General features: G+C 38.1%; 1 protein-coding gene across 16 annotated transcripts in view; it reads right to left on the bottom strand.

Annotated features, from left to right (window-relative positions):
* COP1 (COP1 E3 ubiquitin ligase) overlaps positions 1 to 23,322 on the bottom strand; it is a 273,082-nt gene that overhangs the window by 230,207 nt on the left and 19,553 nt on the right. For 11 of the 16 annotated variants that reach the window (XM_514018.6, XM_009438784.3, XM_001153038.6 and 8 more), the window contains exons 2-3: positions 19,962 to 20,021; positions 11,237 to 11,334 (exon numbers count right to left, since the gene is read on the bottom strand). In XM_514018.6, coding sequence (XP_514018.2) covers positions 11,237 to 11,334; positions 19,962 to 20,021 — 158 coding nt within the window. The remainder of the gene's footprint in view (positions 1 to 11,236; positions 11,335 to 19,961; positions 20,022 to 23,322) is intronic. The other 5 variants (XM_009438790.5, XM_016933089.3, XM_063795221.1 and 2 more) reach the window with 1 other exon arrangement.

Here is a 23,322-nt window from a genome sequence, read left to right as displayed (position 1 = left end):
AGAATAGCCAGCCAAAAGACCAAGGTATATGCTGGCAATGGAAGAAAAGAACAAGAGAAAGAACCTGACAATACCACTGAACCACTGATAACTAGTTCTAGAAATTCTTTTCCCGTGAATCGATACATTTTCCATAATGTTTAACCACTTTAAATTGGATCTTTCTATTTTTCTACAACCAACAAATATAAACTGACACAAAAAACTGATTTTTTTTTTTAAAAAAGGGAAACTACCACTAGGCTAGGTAGGCACTTTATAGACAATATCTTACAGATTATTTTCCCCAATTAGAGATGAAGAAATATTAGCACAGAGAGCATAAGGAACTTATGCATGGTGACATATACAATGAGACAATGCTGAGAATATAGACCCAACTGTCTGATACTTCCCACTATATCACAATGCAAGTATAAATATTTTTGAAAACAACAAACAGACACCAAGCTCATAAGGATCCAAGCTTCAAAGACACAATCCAAGGTCTCAAGCAACTCAGACTAGCAAGACAGATGCATATGATACAGTACTTGTAATATAATGTGATAATCAGTACTATCATTAAAATAGATTTACAAAGTATACACGCAGAGATCAATCAAAATGTTAACAAGCACACTTCATATAGAAGGCAACATTAGAAATGGGCCATAATAGGCACACAGGGGCTCACTAAGCAAAAATAAAAGTGAAGAAAAATTCAGGTGAGAGAGAGAGAGAGATGTGTGTCGTGTGTGTCTCTGTGTGTGTGTGTGTGTGTGTGTGTGTGTAGGAGATACAATGATTTAAAATCAATATAGTAATCCCAGCACTTTGGGAGGCCAGGGTGGGCGGATCACCTGAGGTCAGGAGTTCGAGACCAGCCTGGCCAACGTGGCAAAACCCTGCCTCTACTAAAAATAGAAAAATTAGCCTGACATGGTGGCACGTGCCTGTAGTCTCAGCTACTCGGGAGGCTTAGGAAGGAGAATCACTTGAACCCAGGAGGTAGTGAGCCAAGATCGTGTCACTGCACCGCAGCCTAGGAGATAGAGCTAGACTCCATCTCAAAATAAATAAATAAATAAACAAGTAAGTAAGTAAAATCAATATAGCTAAAACAAGGGTCAGAGTGATCTTGTGAATGATTCACAGGGATTAAGAACTAAGCCTGGAAATGTAGGCAGATCAGAGCCAGATTGTGAAGGGCCTGAACTGCAGATACCTTACACAAGAAAAGTGATTATAATCCAGATAAAGGAGAGAGCATGAAATAATTCAGTGGGAATAAAGAGGAGTAAGTCAGTAAGAGGTCAGTGTCACAGTTATGAATTTAACCATTTGAAGAAAAATAGTGACTGTTAAATACTTTACATGAATATGCCGCATTGAATTTTACCACAAAATCTTATATACCATTATATTTGATTCTCAATAACAATACTGTAAGATCAAACATTTTTTTCAAGAGCAACTCTATTAACTGAAGATCAAGCCTGTATTTATTTATTTTACTTATTTATTTATTGAGACAGGGTGTGACTCTGTCACGCAGGATGGAGTGCAGTGGCATGATCTTGGCTCACTGCAACCTCCGCCTCCCAGGCTCAAGCCATCCTCCCATCTCAGCCTTCCCAGTAGCTAGGACTACAGGTGCACACGACTCCACCCAGCAAATTTTTGAATCTTTTATAGAGACAGGGTTTCACCATGTTGCCCAGGCTGATCTTGAACTCTTGGCCTCGAGTGATCCGTCTACCTTGGCCTCCCAAGTGCTGGATTACAGGCATGAGACACCATGCCCAGCCAAGGTAGATCAAGCCTGTAAAGGCCACAAAATTAAATTACAAAATAAAGTTACAGCAAATGATGGCAAAAATAAAGTGTAAACAAACAATGTATTAACTGGCTTGCCATGTCATATAAAGACATTTAAATTCTACATTTACCAAACGAAGTTTTTTACTACTGTATCAGATTTTTCATGGAGTTACTTGAAAAAATGGTTATTTTTTTCTTCTTTAAAAACGATATCCTAGGCTGGGCACAGTGGCTCATGCCTATAATCCCATTATTTAGGGAGGCTGAGGCAGGCAAACAGCTTGAGCCAGGAGCTGGAGACCAGCTTGGGTAACATAGCAAAACCCCGTCTCTACAAAAAAATACAAAACTTTCCCAGGTGTGGTGGTACATGCCTGAATTCCCCGCTACTCAGGAGGCCTAGGTGGTAGGACTGCCTGAGCTCAGGAGTTCGAGGCTGCAGTGAACCATGGTCACACCACTGTACTCCAGCCTGCATGACAGAGAGAGACGCTGTCTCAAAAAAATAAAAATTTTTAAAAAACTATATCCTACAACAAACAATGGTTACCTATGGAAAATAAAAGAAGTTATTTTATTTAGTACACTCAGCTTAAGTGTTTCTTCATCAAGGGGTATTTTATTATTTTTGTACTTCAAAAATTTAACAGAAGAAAATCTCTTAAAATTCAAGGTATATACACTGGACTCAACATTCAAATGTCTATATATGTATGTATGAAAGTCATTAGAGTCACACATTTAGTGGGAAAACCCTTTCAAAACTATGTCACAGCTTACAAACAAGAATAGCAAAATGGTGAATTCCATTCCATAACTTTGAAAACTTATTTTAAAAGCAATGCTTACCTATTAGCAGAAGACATCAGCTAGCATCTTATTTATACTATAGATTAAAGCATTTAATGATCAGTGTCTGTCTTGTCCACCATCGTGGTCCCTGACGCATAGTAGGCACCTGGTATTTGCTGAATGAATGAATGAATGAATGAATGAATGAAATCTTGATGACATGCTCCTGGATTTTAAGAGTGACATGCCACGTTTAGCTAACACTTTCACATTTCCAATTAAGATAAGCCTTAATTTGAAACCATCACCAATTCTTAGAATTGATACCTAAACCTAAGGATGTTATACGTTTGTTAATTATAATTCTACAGAGCCTTACAACATCCACAGTACTAAGAAAAAACATTTCTTAGTACAAAAAAAAAATGCATTTTAATGCTAAAGACTCCATTCAAGCAACGGTCTTTTTAGAGGCAGAACAGTACAGTAAAAGCACAGATGCTTGAGCCAAATTGCCTAAGATCAAATTCTAATTTCACCACTTTGGCTGTATAACTTGACACAAGTTAGTCAACCTGTCTATGCCTTAGTTTCCTCACCTAAGGAATGAGGATGATAAAATCAGTACCCATCTCACAAGCCTGCCGTAAGGATTGACTTCATGTACATACAGGATTGAAAACAGTGACTGACAGTAGTAAGGACTTTTATATGCATCAGCCATTTTTTTTTTAAACAGGGATTTTACACGTTGCAAGCATACTGTATTTTTTATTAGTGGTTAAGAGGATTATTCATTAGAGAGGTAAGAAAATTCAATTTACGATTTTTTTGTTGTTGTTGTTGAAACAGAGTCTCGCCCTGTCGCCCAGGCTGGAGTGCAATGGTGCGATCTCGGCTCACCGCAACCTCCGCCTCCTGGGTTCAAGCAATTCTCCTGCCTCAGCCTCCCGAGTAGCTTGGATTACCGGTGCGCACCACCACACTTGGCTAATTTTTTGTATCTTTAGTAGCGACAGGGTTTCACCATGTTGGCCAGGCTGGTCTAGAACTCCTGACCTCGTGATCCGCCCGTGTCAGACTCTCAAAGTGCTGGGATTACAGGCATGAGCCACCACCCCTGACCTACAAATTTTATATATAGAGAGAAAGGTAGAGAAAAAGACAGCTGGGTGGGTGGGGGGAGTACGGGGGAAAGGAAGGAAGGAAGAAAGGGAAGAAGGAAGTGAGGGAGGGAGGAAGGGAGGAAGGGAGGGAAGAAGGAAGGGAGGGAGGGAGGGAGGGGAAAAAAGCAAGCAAGCAAGCAGGCAAGCAAGGGAGCTTAGAAAGCAAGCTTTGGCAGGAGTGGAGTACACCTGCAGAGTATATAGGGAGTGGTAATGGGGAGGGGTGGTAATGGAGGGTCGGACTTCCAGCCCTTACCTGAATCAGCCTTTCAGGATCAGGAGAGGGAAAGAGAGCATTCAAAACCATGGGAGGCAGAGAGGAGCAGACAGAGTATGCACACTGGAGGGAAGTAAGGGAGAAACAGAAGAGAATGAGAGAAAATGCTGTGGAAGGTAGAGAAAGATGCAGGGAAGGGAAGTCAGGAGGAAGAGGGGCTATAGTGTAGTGCTTACAGCAGGAAAGAAAGAAAATCGTATTATCTATCTCAATGAAAATGTATATGACTCTAATGACCAAGAAACCAAATCCATCTTGAGTTATTTGGTTTCCAACTCTTTCTTTTCATCAAAATTGAAAAAAATGCCTGACTTGTTAATAGGGCATCTAAAATTTTTTGTGTGACAATAAATCAGTAAGTGCTTCTTTAGCACAAAATTCAAAAGGAAGGCAAAGAAATGAGTCATGTTGCTGTAAAAACGCCTTCAAGTCCCATCAACTTAATTAATATAAACAAGGTTTCTCAAGACTCACACATTTAAAAATAAAAATTACACAAAGGAAATGGAATCCTCGTCATAGTAATATGCATCAATGCCACTTAAACTACTTGGGGAGAAGGATACCACACACCTTGGTAAACGGTACATTCACTATAGAATTTTATGTCTAAGACTTCATAAAATTATGTGTAATATTTATTTGTTTGATCAATTGTATACTACTACTAATTAAATAACAACATAGGAAACATATTTAAGACTTCTTAATGCTTAAGAGGAAATTAAGTTAAAAAAAAACTTTTAAGTGTGTAATTTCTATATACAAAGCGTACCTTGGAGAAATCGCAGGTTTGGTTCTAGGCCCCACAATAAAGCAAGTCACATGAATTTTGGTTTCCCAATATACATAAAAGTTCTGTTTACGCTATACCGTAGTTTAAGTATTATGTCTTTTTAAAAAAGTATTAATATATACGTTTATTAAAAAATACTTTATTGCTAAAAAATGCTAATGACCATCTGAGCCTTTGGCAAGTCATAATCTTTTTGCTGGTAGAGAGTCTTGCCTCCATGTTGACGGCTGCTGACTGATCAGGGTGGTAGTCACTGAAGACTAGGCTGGCTGTGGCAATTTCTTAAAAGAACACAATGACAAAGACTGCTGCATCAACTGATTCTTCCTTTCACAAAAAATGTCTCTATAGCCTGCAATGTTACATGATAGCATCTTTCTCACAGTAGAATTTCTTTCAAAGTTAGTCAACCTCTGAAGCCCTCTTGCTGCTTTATCAACTAAGTTTATGTAATATTCTAAATTCTTTGATGTCATTTCAACAATGTTCACAGCATCTTCACTAGGAGTAGATTTCATCTCAAGAAACCACTTTCTTTGTTCATCCATAAGAAACAATTCCTCATCTGTTTAAGTTTTATCAGGATAGTACAGGAAAATTCAGTCACATCTTCAGGCTCCATTTCTAATTCTAGCTCTCTGGCTACTTCCTCCACATATGCAGTTACTCCCTCTACTGAAGTCTTGAACCCTTCAAAGTCATCCATGACGGCTGGAATCAACTTCCACCAAACTCCTTTTAATGTTGATATTTTGACCTCCTCCCATGAAACGTGAGTGTTCTTAATGGCATCTAGAATGGTGAATCCTTTCCAAAAGGTTTTCCATTTACTTTGCCCAGATCTCAGAGGACTCATTATCACTATGGCAGTTATTATGAAATGTGTTTCTTCAATAATAAGACCTGAAAGTCAAAATTACTCCTTGATTTATGGGCTACAGAATGGATATTGTGTTAGCAGTATGAAAACAACCTTACTCTCCTTTGTACATCTCTATCAGAGCTCTTGGGTGACCAGGTGCATTGTCAATGAGCAGTAATATTTTGAAAGGAATCTTTTTTTCTAAGCAGTAGGTCTCAACAGAGGTCTTACGATATTCAGTAAATCACGCTGAAAAGAGATATGCTGTCTTCAGGCTTTGTTGTTCTATTTGCAGAGCACAGACATGGTAGATTTAGCATAATTCTTAAGGGCTCTAGGATTTTCAAAATGGTAAATGAGCAGTGGCACTTAAAGTCACCAGCTGCATCAACCCCTATCAAGAGAGTCAGCCTGTCCTTGGAAGCTTTGAAGGCAGGCACTGACTTCCCTCTCCAGCAATTAAAGTCCTAGATGGCATCTTCTTCCAAAAGAAGTCTGTTAGGCAAGGCGCGGTAGCTCACGCCTGTAATCCCAGCACTTTGGGAGGCCTAGACTGGTGGATCACGAGGTCAGGAGATCAAGACCATCCTGGCTAACACAGTGAAACCCCGTCTCTACTAAAAATACAAAAAATTAGCCGGGCTTGGTGGTGGGCGCCTGTAATCCCAGCTACTCAGGAGGCTGAGGCAGGAGAATGGCATGATCCCAGCAGGTGGAGCTTGCAGGGAGCCGAGATCGCACCACTGCACTCCAGCCTGGGCAACAGAGCGAGACTCCATCTCAAAAAAAAAAAAAAAAAAAAAAAAGTAGGCTGTTATATCTACACTGAAAATCTGTCATTTACTATAGCCACCTTCAACAATGATTTTTACCTAGGTCTTCTGGATAATTTGCTACAGCTTCTACATCAGCACTTGCTGCTTCACCTTGTACTTCTATGTTATGGAGATGGCTGTTTTCCTTAAATCTCTTGAACCAACGTCTGTTAGCTTCAAACTTTTCTTCTGCAGCTTCCTCACCTCTCTGAGCCTTCACAGAATTTAGGAGAGTTAGGGTCTTGTTCTGGATAAGACTTTGGCTTAAGGGAATGTTGTGGCTGGTATATATCCAGACTACTAAACTTTCTCCATATCAGCAATAAGCGATTTTGCCTTCTTATCATTCATGTCTTCACTGGAGTAGCACTTTTAATTTCGTTCAAGAACTTTTCCTTTGCATTCACACCTTGGCTAAAAGATCTCAGTGACATTCTTCTGAGCACACAGAGATATGAAGTGAGCACATGGTAGTGGAAAAGTGGCATCAAGAGACTTAATGCAGGGTTGCCACAAACTTTCAATTTGTTAAAAAAAAATGCAACTTCTATAAAGTGCAATAAAGCAAAGTACAATAAAAGTATGCCTGTATATACAATTTTGTTACAGAAAAGTACTACAGGCAGATCAGTCAGAATTTCAAGCACGGAAATAGATTATAAGGATAAAACTATGTGTGTGATATGAAATTTAAGTAGAAGTTCACAAAAAAAGGTAATGAATGAAATTTCTGGTATTGAATAAAAAGCTTACTTATATTTTTAAATCAATATTTAAGTAACAAATCACTATGACATTTAGATTCCACCGGTTACATTTTAAAAAGTGATAAAACAGTTCTGAAGTAATCATTTTTATAATACTCTAGAATTTACTCTCTTTTTTAAAACTTTATTTAATTATTTTTGAGACAGAGTCTCTGCTTTGTTGCCCAGGCTGGAGTGGAATGGTACAATCATAGCTCACTGCAGCTTCAAAATCCTCAGGCTCACATGATCCTCTCACCTCAGCCTCCCAAGAAGCTAGGACAACAGCTGCATACCAACACGCCTGGCTAATTTTTTATAGAGACAAGGTCTCGCTATATTGCCCAGACTGGTCGCAAACTCATGGCCTCGAATAAGCCTCCTGCCTCAGCCTTCCAAAGTGTTAGGATTATAGGTTTGAGCCACTGCACCTGGCCAAAATTGTATTCTTTACAATCACTTAAAGTTTTGACGAAAAAATTTTAATGCAAACTTAAAAATATGCACGGATCATCACTTTTCAAAATTTTCATATGAGTTATACAAGCAAAAAGTTTTAAAGAGTACTGCTATAGAAATTGTGTGGACCAGTCCTCTACCTATGACTAGGCATTGGAAGTCTTAACCTATCAATTAAGTAGGTGCAAGGATGCCAAGAACATCTCAGAATCATATAACATATGCTCAATTACTTTACCAGGCTAAGAGGAAATCTGAAATCATTTTAAAAGGCTCTAGGTCTCCTTAACCCAACTAAGAACTGCAGGCATTATGCAAATCATGCCATCTTAAGCTGAAGCAATGAAAATAACTTAGAAGACATTTTTTAGTATAGAAAAAAACAAGTGATATTCCACTTTCAGGAACACATGGATCGACATATCTCAATGACATTACTCTGAGCCAACAGGAGATAGTCTCTACATACCTAGTGTAAGACCTTAGGATTTGGCTATCACTGAACAAAGGACATGGCTAGAAGAGGTAATCAGCAGAAAAACACAAATAGATGTATCAGGATGAAATGTTATTTCCACAGTTGACAATAATATAATCCCACTGAAAGCTGCACTAGAGATCACCGTCAAGATAACTTCTAGCTTAAAAAATCAGTAATTGGGCCAGGGGCGGTGGCTCACACCTGTAATCCCAGTACTTCGGGAGGCCGAGGTGGGTGATCACGAGGTCAGGAGTTTGAGACCAGTCTGGCCAACATAGTGAAACCCTGTCTCTACTAAAAATACAAAAAATTAGCAGGGTGTGGTAGTGTGCGCCTATAATCCCAGCTACTAGGGAGGCTGAGGCAGGAGAATCGTGTGAGCCCAGGAGGTGGAGGTTGCAGTGAGTCAAGATCATGCCATTGCACTCCAGCCTGGGTGACAGTGCGAGACTTTGTCTCAAAAAAACAAAATGAAAAAAAAAAAAAAAAAACAGTAATTGGCCAGGCACAATGGCTCACATCTGTAATCCCAACACTTTAAGAAGCTGAGGCAGGAGGATCACTGGAGCCCAGGAGTTTCAGACCGGCCTGGAAAACATAGTGAGACCTTGTCTCTACAAAAACAAACAAAAATAGCCAGGTATGGTGGCACATGTCTGTAGCCCCAGCTACTTGGGAGGCTGAGGTGGGAAGATCACCTGAACCAGGGAGATCAAGGCTGCAGTGAGCCACGATCGCACTACTGCACTCCAGCGGGTAACAGAGTGTGGCGCTGTCTCAAAAAAAAAAAAATCAGTAAATGTGACTTCACTGTTCATTAGATACATATATTTGAGAATATCTAAGGCCAGGCGCAATGACTCACACCTGTAGTCCCAGCACTTTGGGAGGCTGAGGCGGGAGGATCGCTTGAGTCCAGGAGTTCGAGACCAGCCTATCCAACACGGTGAAACCCTGTCTCTACTAAAAACACAAAAATTAGCCGGGTGTAGTGGCGCACGCCTGTGATTCCAGCAACCAGAGAGACTGCGGCAGGAGAATCCTTGAACCTGGGAGGCGGAGGCTGCAGTGAGCCGAGATCGTGCCACTGCACTCTAGCCTGGGCAACAGAGTGAGACGCTGTCTCAAAAAAAAAAAAAAAAAAAAAAGAGAATATATATAATGTAGGGGATCACTTTCCAGCTTAAGTGGCAGTATATTTTTATATTCCTTCCATACTCATATATAACTCTCTCTCACTATTTAGAAACTCACAAAACAGAATTTCAAACTTGTGAACTAAGGAATGTTGCCTGAAAAATCTAGTAAACACCAAAATCTTCAGAACATCACATTCCTTTATATATTTAACCACTCCAAAAGAGTAAGTAGTTTTCCAAAGTTATGACTACAGAAAAAGCATAGTGATCTTTAGTGATCCTAGATTCCACAGGGCAGCATCAATCCAAATTTACAAGCACAGGGACAAAGGATTTTGCCCTACAGGATGTGGTTTCCCTATTATCTAAACTAGGCCATCAAGTCTCATCCTGCAAGGTACCATGCCACTCAATATTTCTCTCTTTGTTGTTTTCCTAAGTTCCTTCTCCAAGTTTGCCATAAAACTTTAGCCACTTAGAAGAATTTGTCATTCTAGCAGAAAATCTTCAATTCCTTTAAGCACCCCTTTCTGCTATGTAATCCTCCAGTGATTTTCCTTCATAAAAAAAAATTACAGTGAAGAGTAACAGAGAAAAAGCTATTGTAGCTAAGGCACTTTTAGAGCAGATAAAAAGGAAAACCATAGCTGAATACGTTCAAATTCATAATTTATTTTAAACAACAATTTGAGCTAAAAATCAAACTGCCACCAAAGTACTAGCAGGTCAGAATCTAATACAAAAGTAGTCACCACACCCTAACTCTGAGCATATTAGTCTTTAAAATGCAGAATTGACCTTTTTGATATATAATCCCAAGAGTGCCCTACTTCATGCCTACTCATACCTGAAAATTAATCTTTAGCTTATTATTCATTCCCAAAACACTCAGATTAAAGGTTTCCTACAATATCTTAGGGTAGTTAACATGCAGAATTTTTCTGATATTCACAGTTGGTTCTGACTAGTTATTATTTCCGATCATTTATCATTTATACTTAAGGATTCCCTATTCATGTCTCTCTTACCACTCCTCTCTCAAAAGTTCTCCTCCATGTATTCCTTCCCAAGTTCTTAATTTTTAATTGCCTCCCTAGTTCAGATTCTCTTCACCCATTCACTCCCAACTCAGCAAGCATCACACCCAAGTTTTTTTGTCCCCTTGCCCTCAATATTCAACAAACCTGAGTTCCCGAGACCCATGGACTCTTTCTCACTTCTGCCGCAAAAGCAGAAACAGTAGGGATGTATAACACTTCACAGGGATACCTAAAGGTGTTCAGAACTGCTGCCATTTTTGTTAAACCTCACATCCAGTCTGTCATCTACATCAGCAGTCCCCAACCTTTTTGGCACCAGGGACTGGTTTCATAGAGAACAATTCTTCCAGACTGAAGGGAGGTGGGAGGGATGGTTTCAGGATGAAACTGTTCCACCTCAGATTATCAGGCATCAGATTCTCATAAGGAGCGTGCAACCTAGATCCCTTGCATGTGCAGTTCACAATCAGGTTAATACTCCTCTGAGAATCTAATGCCACCCACTGATCTGACAGGAGACAGAGCACAGGCAGTAGTGCTCGCTCACCTGCCAGCCCCTCACCTCCTGCTGTGCAGCCCAGTTCCTAATAGGCCACAGACTGGTACCAGTCCATGGCCCAAGGGTCCCTGATCTACACAATAATCTAAAAGTTTTATGAATTTTTTAATAAAACTTAAAAATAATAAAATACTAACAATGTATAGAATCTATGTCACAACCCAAGAAGAGGAAAGCACTGTGGTATACAGTAGAGAGAGACTTGCTTACCACTAAGGTAGATTTTCTGAATAAATTAGTGCTAGCACACAATTTTGGGGATCGAAATATTTTTAAAATAAAAATCATTCCAAAGACTCACCCAAGAAATTAGGATACAGATGGTCAATATTGTCCACAACATAGTTACACTTGGGACATCTATTATTGTCCTCCAAACTCTGATGAATACACTTGTAGCTATTAGTAGGGGGGGAAAAAAAAGGCTTAATTAAATCAATGAAAAATTAATAAACTGGTCACAAAATAATGACTATTAGTCTTCTATTCCTCATTTTCAACATAACTAATCTAATAAATTTATTTTTGCTTATATTTTTACATTATCAACAGGATATACAGGGCACTTACTGGGTAAACAGTACACAAAAGTTATTTCAAACCAAACTCAAACATCAAGGACACTGTATACAAATTTAACAAGCTGTACTCCCTAAATTTTAAGTTTATGCAATTTAGATAGTTCATAACAACACCAGAAAAGCTAATGCCTACAGCTCAGTTAAGCAAACAGACTATTCATACTATTGGCCTGCTAACACCCTTAATACTCAGAGTTCATTGAAATAAAAAAGAGAAACAGAAAACTCAACGAAAGACAAAAATTAGTCAATAAACATGAGAAAACCATCATCTTCAAGAGTCACAAAAAGCTGATTTAAAATTATATACTAGATTTTACCAATCAGGATGGAAAAATAAAATACTGCCAGTAAGGCACAACGGCTCATGCCTGTAATCCCAACACTTTAGGAGGCAGAGGCAGGAAGATCACTTGAGGCCAAGAGTTCAAGACCAGCCTGGGGAACATAGCAAGACTCCATTACTACAGAAAATGAAAAAATTAGCCAGGCATGATAGCATATGCAGCTACTGGGAGGGTGAGGCAGGAGGATCACCTGAGCCCAGGAGTTCAGGGCTACAGTGAGCCATGATTATGCCAGTGCACTCCAGCCTGAGTGACAGAATGAGACCCTGTCTGAAAAAAAGAGAAAAAAAGACAAAAGAAAATAATGTCATAGTTAAAGAGTATATGTGGATATGAACAATCTCAACTACTGTTACAGAAAATGTTAACCAGCACAACTTTCCTAGAAGGCAAGTTGCAGGAAAAACCTTAAGGTTTTTACATACCCTTTTGAATATTTTACTTCTAGGAATTTATCCTAAGGAAATATATATTTAGAAGGGTGTTTAATACAAGGTTATCTGTAAATAGCAAAATAAAACAGAAGCAACCTAAACACTAAGAAATTGACTAAATAAATTTGTAAACATCAATCCAATGCAATGCTATACAGCCATCCAATACAAATTATTGTAATTTGTATGCCATAAAAATAAACTACTCATAGTTATTGCTAGAGAACTGTGATTACAGAAAATTTTCCCTTTCTTACATTATATATTTCTATAATGTTAAACCTTTTACATTTGTGTGCCTCCCTATTAAAAAAAACACTCCTTAAGTATTTTTCACCAAATCATGGAAAAGTGTCAAACTGATATGAGAAAAAAATATTAAAAAAAAAAGAAAAAAGAAAAAAATGTTATTATACATACTGCTGAATAAAAATGACAATCTATAACCCAGTGGATATAATATAATCCCACTTCTCTTAAAAAATCATATATGTGTACATTTAAAATAAACCATAAAAGACAATCCTCACAATGTTAACAGTATTTGTTTCTGGGTCATATAATTATGGGAAATGTTTTCTTTGTAGATGTCTTTAATTCAGGTTTCTATAATAAATAAGTATTACTGGTAACACTCAGGAAAAAAATGATTTCTAAGAAATTACAAAGGTGATCTGTAAAAATCATTCCTACAGAGAAAGTACCTCTTTTATTACGTATCCAAATTACTATAAATTTACTTGAGCTTTGTAAACTGAAGTTGATTTTTATATCCACTTACCTTCCCCCACCACCTTAACAAAATACAAAAGAAAACAAACAAAAAAATAAAAACCTACATTCCCCAGGTTTCGCCCTTCTGGTTATCAACTACTTTCACATCTCACATTTGTTACTTTCAAGATAAGTAAAAAGGAGGAAGATGTGAAGAATCAAAGTAACAGTGGTCTTTGGCAAATCACAGGGACCTAAAGACTGAAGTAAATGCCAGGCACATAACAGATATGCAAATATCTACTGAAAAATGACCTGCACAATGTTCCAAAAACAGTATCATCACCTCTTGCAACTCTGACAAGGCTAGGATTACCATAATCACAAAATATGCTTCATGTATGACTGAAAATTTCCTACATGGAAATTTCACTGAAGGAAATAACATACTAAATCTTTATTTTCATTTTTATTACAAGGAAGAAGCATAACGTAGGCAAGCAAATACAATAGACTAAGAATCACAACATGAAGAAATTTATAGTCTGCTTCGGGAAAAAGGAAATGAGTTAACATTACCAGGAAATATACATACAAAATTTAACTCTTTTTTTAAATCAGCAGCCTGGGCAACATGGCAAAACCCTGTCTCTACAAAAATAATAATAATAATAATAAATGCAAAAATTAGCTGGGCCTGCTTCTGCATGGCTTATGGTTGTAGCTAATCAGGAGGCTGAGGTTGCAGTGGGCAGAGATTGCATCACTACACTCCAGCCTGAGGGACACAGCGAGACTCCGTCTCAAAAAAACAACAAAAAATCAGCAAGTTCAAACAAAGCAAGTCATAAAGGAGAGACTCTGAAAGGTTATTAAAGATAAGAGATGGCCGGGAGCAGTGGCTCACACCTGTAATTCCAGCACTATGGGAGGCCAAGGCTGGCAGATCACCTGAGGTCAGGAGTTCGAGACCAGCCTGCCCAACATGGCAAAACCCCGTGTCTACTAAACATACAAAAAATTAGCTGGGCATGGTGGCAGGCACCTGTAATTCCGGCTACTCGGGAGGCTGAGGCAGGAGAATCGCTTGAACCCGGGAGGTGGAGCTTGCAGTGAACCAAGATCACACCACTGCACTCCAGCCTGGGCAACAAGAGCAAAACTCCGTCCCCACCCCACTCCATCCCAAAAAAAGGTAAGAGACATGCCGGGCTGGGTATATCTGCTAATGCCAGTCATCCCAGCACTTTGGCAGGCCAAGGTGGGCAGATCACTTGAGGTCAGGAGAATTTTTTTTTTTTAGTTTTTTTTTTTAAAAAAGACAAGGCCGGGTGCAGCGGCTCACGCCGTAATCCCAGCACTTTGGGAGGCCACGGTGGGTGGATCACTTGAGGTCATGAGTTTGAGACCAGCCTGGGCAACATGGTGAAACCCCCATCTCTATTAAAAATACAAGAATTAGCGGGCATGTTGGTGCACACCTATAGTCCTAGCTACTCAGTAGGCCGAGACAGGAAAATTGCTTGATCCTGGGGGGCAGAGGTTGCAGTGAGCCAAGATCACGCCATTGCACTCCAGCCTGGGCGACAAAGTGAGACTCCGTCTCAAAAAAAAAAAAAATTACATAATAAAGATAAAAGATGGGTTGACAGATAAGTAGAAGGAGAACATTATGGGTTTTAGCAAATAACTTTTCTTTAAAATAAATGATAGAAAATGTGCATATGACAAGAACAAGCTAAGCTGTTAAGTCAGAGAGGAGTTTGTTAGGCTGGGTGCAGTGGCTCATGCCTGTAATCTCAGCAATTTGGGAGGGCGAGGCAGGAGGATTGCCTGAGCCCAGGAGTTTCAACCAGCTCAGGCAATGTGGTGAAACCCCAACTCTACAAAAATTTTAAAAATTAGCCATGCATGGTGGCAGTGTGTCCCTGTGATCCTAGCTACTCAGGAGGCTGAAGCAGGAGGATTGCTTGAGCCCAAGAGATCGAGGCTGCAGTGAGCCATGTTTGCACCACTGCACTCCAGCCTGGTGAGAGAGTGACACCCAGTCTCAAAAACAGAAAAAAAATTTTTTGTCAATATACAAGAAATTATTCCAAAATCTAGTAGAAAATCCTCTTTTCTTTAGTATCCTAATCTTATTCCACATCAATAGGCTTACTACACTATCTCTCAGACAAAAAAAAAAAAAATGGGACATAGCTGGAAGTAACTGTCCTCACTAACACTAGTTCAAGTGATTTTTCTGCATTGCACTTGATAAAATCCATTACATTGTAAAATCAAAGTATATCAAATTACATACCACTGTATACAACTTAAGTGACAACAGGATGCATCGAGTGTATCTTAGAGCATCTACTACTTCACTACCACCCCAAAAGAGACCTGCCTTAGTTTGAGAAATAGTTACTATCTTATCTTGTACTTATTTCTGTATGTGCCTATCAGCCCTTCTTCTATTTGGTCATTAAATGCAAGGATTTGTTTTACCCTCTGTACCCTTAATGTTTAGCACAATATCCTGTTAAAAGAATTCAAACTCAGTAAATGTTGAATGCATGAATGAGTAGATACAGCCAGGAAAGCAACATACGCCTGTCTGCTGCCTTCTGGATCATATAAAACAAACTACAAATTTTCAGTATTTCTTACCCCAGTAACTCTAATTCATTCTCATTCATCTAATCTACTTGACCATTACCAGCCTGCATACAAAGCTTTGGATACTAAGAGAAGGATAAGTATCTAGATTAGTGCTCAACAACAGGTGGGCATAACAAAGAGGTAAAAGGGACACATATCTCGGGTCCACCTGAGAAATTTTCAAGCTACTCACACTGCAACTCTTAAAAATAATTATTTTAATTCTGCTGATATAAATGGGTACCTATTTCCTCTATTAAATATGTATCTGCTAATAAAAAATGTGTATTTCTCTATAGATGTATATGGTTGTTTCTTCTACTATGTATATACTTGCTAACAAATATAAATATCTTTTTATATCTATGTAAACAAGGATGAGTAGATATAAACAACTGTAAGTAATCAGAAAATTCTAGAAAAAAGAATAAACTATAACAAGAACAGCCAGGACAAATCAGAACCAGTCATTACATCTAATAACCAGGTGTAAAGAAAGACCAAAAGTATGGTGCAAGATGATGGATTAGCCAAGAGTCTCAAAAGGCAATTTGACACTCAGGCTTGATCACCCACATGCTGGGAGATGACGATGCTGAAGGACCCCATTAATTGTAACTAACTTGTAATGAAGCGAAATAGTAAATCAGGGTTTGGTAGACATACGGTACAGGGCACAAGCTGGAGGCAGCAAATGGGCAAAGACAAAGAGCCAATTTTATCTCTACGTTATGTAAAAGTCAGATTTCTTATTATATCACTGTATTTCAGTTAGGCTACAGATACAGGTAACAGTGGGTTCTCAAGTGGGAATAAATAAAGTGAAAGAAGTTCCTGCTATATTGTCTCCAAATTGTTACTAGGAAAGACATTTTCACTTGGGATGAGGGAAAAACAGCTGATGTGGTCCAATTTGATTTAGTGGTAATAATTTGGATGAGCTTTGAAGTGGTATACTGCTTGAATCCAGCTTACCAGCCAGAATTTACGTTACTAGAAAGTTGACACAAGAGGCTACGGTTAATGACTGAAGTTCCATAGCCCTCACATGTTAGGAAAGAGTAAATAATTATAAACTTTTGCTTTAAACAAAACTGCAAAAAAAAAAAAAAAATCAGTATAGCAAGCCTGATGTTGGAATTGACAGCCTCCAGTTTTAATAGTTCCTGCCAACATTATGGCCTCTATTCTACTAAAACCTGCTCTCCAGTGGGTATCTTAAAACACATTCTCGGCTGGGCGCAGTGGCTCACGCTTGTAATCCCAGCACTTTGGGAGGCCGAGGCGGGCGGATCACAAGGTCACGAGATCGAGACCATCCTGGCTAACATGGTGAACCCCGTCTCTACTAAAAGTACAAAAAATTAGCCGGGCGTGGTGGCACACGCCTGTAATCCCAGCTACTCGGGAGGCTGAGGCAGGAGAATCGCTGGAATATCCGGGAGGTGGAGGTTGCAGTGAGCGGAGATCGAGCCACTGCACTCCAGCCTGGTGACAGAGCGAGACTCCATCTCAAAAAAAAAAAACCAAACAAATAAACAAAAAAAACACGTTCTCATCAGGGTATAACATAAAAATGAAATTGTATTATAATAAGGATCTAAGCCTAAACTGTTTTGAGAGCAGGAGGTAAAGCTATTTAAGAAAGCAATGGGGCTTTCCAACAATGACCTGAAGACAACATGAAGATTATAAATTTATTGAAAAGCCCTAGCCTGTCCATTTATAAGGTCAATCAGTAATTTATTCCACTTCACAACATAGTGAAAAAAGGTCACTGAACTGATGCAGGGCCTTTTTTAAAAAATGCCACAATGGATATGTAAGTTACAGGACACTCAAGAAAATTAAAAACCTCACTTCACAATCTATTTCGTATTTCAACACTTTTAAATCTATAAAAAGAGGAGGAATTGAAGGAGTAAAAAGAGAATGAGGAAGAAGAGGAACAGGACAGCAGCAGCAGAGAGTGAGTAACTTGACAAAGGTTAGGTAAGTTTCAGAACCAGAAGTAGAATCCTGGTCTAACAATATCAAGAACTTGTTCTTTTAGCGCTAGATGAGTACTTCCTCAAGGGAGGAAAATTTTGTCCCCCAAGGGGTATCTGCAATGTCTAGAGACATTTTTGGTTGTCACAACCGCAGAGATGGGCAGGGGTGGTACTGGGTAGGGGTCAAGTATTGCTAAACAATCTATAAAGCATAGTGCAGTCACCTACGACAAAGAATTATCTGGTCTAATATGTCAATAGTGACAAGGTTGAGAAAGCCTACTCTAGATCACCTAATTTTCCAGAATAATCATAATCCAAAATCTCTGAAAAAAACATATGGTTTCCTATGGAATGCTAAGATGCTAGGTCAATTTATGGACCAAAGACAACACTACTGCCGAACAATGGCCTGAAAAGGCTAAGACCATACCTGTATCAGCCCTGAAGCAAGACTCACATGTCCAGAATGTCATTGGCAATACAGAGCAGAAAGTGATTCGTGAATCATAATAATGTCAATGATATACCAGAAAATAAAAAGTATTCAAGAAAGTAAAATGACTTAAAAAAATAGTAAAAGGATTCTGAAAGAATACCTAATCATTCCTTTTCCTGTGATAACCTCTGAGGAGGTGGGTAAGAAAAACTAGATAAAGGTGGACATTTGTATTTTATATTACATCTTCCTGTACAATGACTTGTTTTTTAAAGCAATAATATACATTGCTGTTATCATTTTAATACTTTATTTTATAAGAAAGAATATAGATAATACAAGCTAAGAAAGTGATTTTTATTTAAAGCTTTTTAAGTGACTAGCAGAGGGAATACACCTATCACTAAAGCATCATGCTCCAGATGAAACGAAAGATCTTACAGACCAGTGTTAATACCCAATACTCTTCGTGATGAAGGGATATAAATCTGCCCGATATCATATCCAACTTCAGCATAAAATTACGGGCCTGATTTCAATATGAATTAGAATATAAGGAGTATTAGAACACAAGGTATACTAAGGCTAAAATAATATGCCAACAGAATAGGTTTAAAAATAAGCAAAAATAATTAAAAATACACAGATTACACATCCATCAGGATGGTTACTATCAAAAACCAACAACAGAAAATAAGAGTTGGCAAGGATGTGGAAAAATTGGAACTCTTATGCACTGTTGGTGAGAACATAAAATAGTGCAGCCCCTATAGAAAACTGTATGGCAGTTTCTCAAAAAATTACAAACAAAATTACCACATGATCCAGCAATTCCACTTCTGAGTATACACCCAAAAGACTTGAAAGCAGAGTCCCAAAGAGATGTTTGTACACCCATGTTCACAGCAGCATTATTCATAGCAGCCAAAAGGTAGAAGAAGCAACCCTAGTGTATACTGATAGATGAATAAACAAAATGTAGTATATATATACAATGGAGTATTATTCAGCCTTACAAAGCAAAGAAATTCTGACACATGCTACAACACTGAAGACATTATGCTAAGTGAAATAAGCGAGTCACAAAAAGACAAATACTTCTACTTATTCGAGGTATCTAGAATAGTTAAATTCATAGAAACAGAAAGTAGAATGGTGGCTGCCAGGGGATACAGGGAAGGGGAAATGGGGAATTGTTGTTTAATGAGTGACGAGTTTCAGTTTTGCACAAAAAGTTCTAGAGATCAATTGTACAATAATATGAACATACTTAACACTACTGCACTGTTTACATAACTGTGGTTAAAATTATAAATTCCTCCAAGACTAAAGAACCAGAAAAATATATATAAAAAATATAAATTCGGTATTATGTAAATTTTAAAATTAAAAAATTTTTTTAATGTATGAGTTAACCTGGCATGATATAATGTAAAGTTAATATTGAGCAAAGTGTTAAAGAAAAGAACACAGAACTTTTTAATCCTGTATTCTTTTTCCATGACCTTCTTAGCCTGCTTCACTGCGTTCTCCAACCTATCCCCACAAGTGAGTAATTAGTGCTTCATGGTTGGTCCTGATTGTCCAGCATCACTAAGAACAGGAGTGAAAAGTTCCTATTAACAATTAATAAATGCAGAAGTTTTCAAATCCATCAGTAAAGCCTATGCTAAATCTAAACATTTGACAGAAATTATGCGCTAGCCATTATGTTAACAGCCTTAAACTGCCACATCTACAAAGACATATCTAGAAAAAAAATATGACTGTAACATAATCAAAGTTGGTTTAAAACACGTAACTTCTCATTGGCTACATTTACAGATAAGTTTTAAAATGTTAAAAGATTATTTTACTCAATAGAATTGTCTTACCAAAAGCTGTGGCCACATTTTGTCATGTATGCTTCTTCAATCATATCAAAGCAGATGGGGCTAAAAAGAAAAGAAAAATAATTGATTTTTTTTTTAAAGTAGAGTGATTACAAATTGGAAAAGACTAGTAACAATACCAATGAAATCATATTTCAATATACAGTTTAGAGCTAAGTCTATAAACATGCTATCAATAAGAGATGAAATTTCTATTGAACTAAACTTTAGGGGATTGTTGGTAAAATGATGATTTGTTCAGGATGACCCTAAGGGTCACTGAGCTTCAAAATGAACTCAATGAGTAAATCAAAATGGCTCCAATATTTTAACTCGGCACATAATTTTTAGTAGTACAATGCAGTCACCAGAGCCCTTAAGAAAGCTCTACCATCGTTTTCCATCACATGTACTCAAAAGCGTGTACCCAGACCTGCTAAATACTCTTTTCTTCCTATCCCAAATAAAGCTAATTCCTTGAGTGATAAATTTATTATTCCAGTTTCGACAATGCTTGTAGTTAATGATGACAACAATCATAACAACTTATTAGCTATTTAAATAAAACAAACTATACACATTAAACCCACAATATATATTGACTCATTTAATAGTTTCAACAACAAAGTGAAATAGGTACCAACTACTAGGCACAGTTTATAGATGAGGGAACAGAAGCAGAGAGCTGTTAAAGTCACACAGCTAAGAAGTAACAAAGTCAAAATTCAAATTCAGGTCTACGTTCTTAACCACTTGTCCTACACTACTTTCTGGTACTTTAAATACCAATTGTAATCCTCTTCTCCCCTCTTTCCCTATAAAGAATAAAAAACAGAATACTCAAAATCCCAGCCTTTTTTGTACTTAGGATTGGCTATATGATATTATTCTGGCCAGTGAAATATAGACATCAGTTTCTAAGGGGCCACATCTATGAGAACAAAAATGCAAAACCTTGTAAAAAGACACTTCCTTTTATCCTTCCCTTTTCTTCCTTACTAAAATTCTGATGCAGTGTTCAGAGATACAACAGCCATCTTCTGACTATGAAGACAAAAACCTTAAGCTAGGAAGAAAGGAGGATACTGGTTCCTGGATGAAATCCTTGAGCAGCTGCATCAGCTTTGGATTGTCTCTGCTGGACTTCACGTTACATGAGAAGGTAAATCTTGACTTGCTTAAGTCAATGTTTATCAAGTTTTCTCTTATTTGCATACAAATCCAAATCCTTACGGATGATACAATGACACTTAAAACTGTAACTGAAAATACACTCACTCCTTCAAGAAAAATTTCTTGGGCATAAACACTATCCCTTAGAATACAGGAATGTAAAGTCTAATGGCAGACTCAAATATGTATAGATGATATTACAACACAATGTGAAAATATATACAATATATACAATAATGATAAATACATAATAATAAGAGGACACACCAGCTACAAAGGGACCCATAGTAAAGAAAACTGAGATTTGGGGGTCAGAGCAGGAGGAACGGCAAAAGAACCAACCAATCAATTCACTGAATATGTCAGGAGCTATTTAATAGAAAACAATACATACCTAATCGTTAGCATTTTGAGAAAGGGGTATTTTAGTGTTTGAGGATCCTTCAAGTATGTCACTGCTAAGACACAGAACACCTCTATGCAAATTTTTTAAAAAGGCACTCTCACAGCTTGAGCAATATACTGAGACCTCATCTCTACAAAAAAAAAATTTTTTTTTAAAACACAAAAACTAGCAAGCATAGGGGCACACACCTGCAGCCCCAGCTACTCTAGCTAGTCCCAGCTCCTCAAGAAGCTGAGGTAGAATGATCACTTGAGCACAGCAGGCGAAGCTGCAGTGAACAGAGACTGTGCCACTGCACTCCAGCCCAGGTGACAGAGCAAGACCCTATCTCAAAAAGAAAAGAGAAAAAAAAGGGCACCTCAAAGAACTAAGGAATGTGTTAAAGACTTCGGCTTTTAAGTTGAGTAAAACGGTAATTCACTGGTGGATTTGGAAAAGAGGAGTGATGGGATTCGACACAGTAATGAACCAGATCATTCTACCTGCTATGCTGAAAAGAAGACTAAAGGGAAGCCAAGTGTAGAAATGGTTACGGAAGCTATCATAATCCAGTGAGAAACAGTGTTGAAACGGACTAGGGTGGTAGCAGTTGGGTTGATGAGAAGTGGTGAGATTCTAGATATATTCTGAAGGTAGAACTATGGTTTGCTGATAGATGTTGGGTATGAGACAAAAATCAGTGAAGGTTTCTGGCCTGCAAACTGGAAGAAATGACTACAGGTTTACTTCGCACACAGCTCCATCATCCGTTAGTTTATTTAAAAAGAAAAAAGAAAAAGCAGGGGTACAGTACGTGTCATGTCACATAATGTGTTCTACTTATACTAAAAGTTACAGTACCTAAAAATTACTATCAAATCAGTTAAAGCCAATAGCTTTTAAGAAATGTATTCTGAATAACAAGAGAATCAAAGAAGGTCTCCATTCTTTTTTTGAGACAGTGTCTCACTCTGTCACCCAGGCTGGAGTGCACTGGCATGATCATGACTCACTGCAACTTTGACCTCTTGGGCTCGGGACATCTCTCCTGCCTCAGCCTCTCAAGTAGCTGGGACTACAGGTGCATACCACCACATGTAGCTCATATATATATACATACACACATATATACACACACATATACACATATATATACACACATATATATACACATATAAACACACTATATATATACACATATATATACACATATAAATATACATGTGTGTGTGTGTGTGTATATATATGTATATATATAAGACAGGATCTCCTTATGTTGCTCAGGCTGTTCTCAAACTCCTGGGCTGGAGCGATTCTCCCACTCTGGCCTCCCGAAGTGTTGGGATTATAGGCATGAGCTACTTATTCCTGGCTGAAATACTGGCTTTTTAATCACAGTTCTACCCCACAGCTTTCAAGAAAAGTGAAATTAATCCTAGCTATGCCATCTACAGCTTTGTGACTTTGAGCAAGTAGTTTAATCTTTCTAATTGTAATTCCTTCTTTGTATAACAGGGATGACATTTATATCATAGAATCATTACACAGATTAACAAGATATCTATGAGACGCTCAATACAATGCCTGGCACACAATATTCACTGAGTGGCAGAATACACCAAAAAGAGAAAATACGGGAAAATATACATTAGTAATAGGACTGGTGCTATGGTCTGATATTTGTGTTCTCCCAAATTTCATATGTTGAAATCTTAACCCCCAAGATGGTGTTAAAACATGGGCCTTTGGGAGATTTTTAGGTCATGAGGGCAGAACTCTCATGAAAGGGATTAGTGCCCTTACAAA

Source organism: Pan troglodytes, chromosome 1 (genome assembly GCF_028858775.2).
Source record: "Pan troglodytes isolate AG18354 chromosome 1, NHGRI_mPanTro3-v2.0_pri, whole genome shotgun sequence".
NCBI lineage: Eukaryota > Metazoa > Chordata > Mammalia > Primates > Hominidae > Pan > Pan troglodytes.
This window is presented reverse-complemented; position numbering and strand designations above follow the sequence as displayed.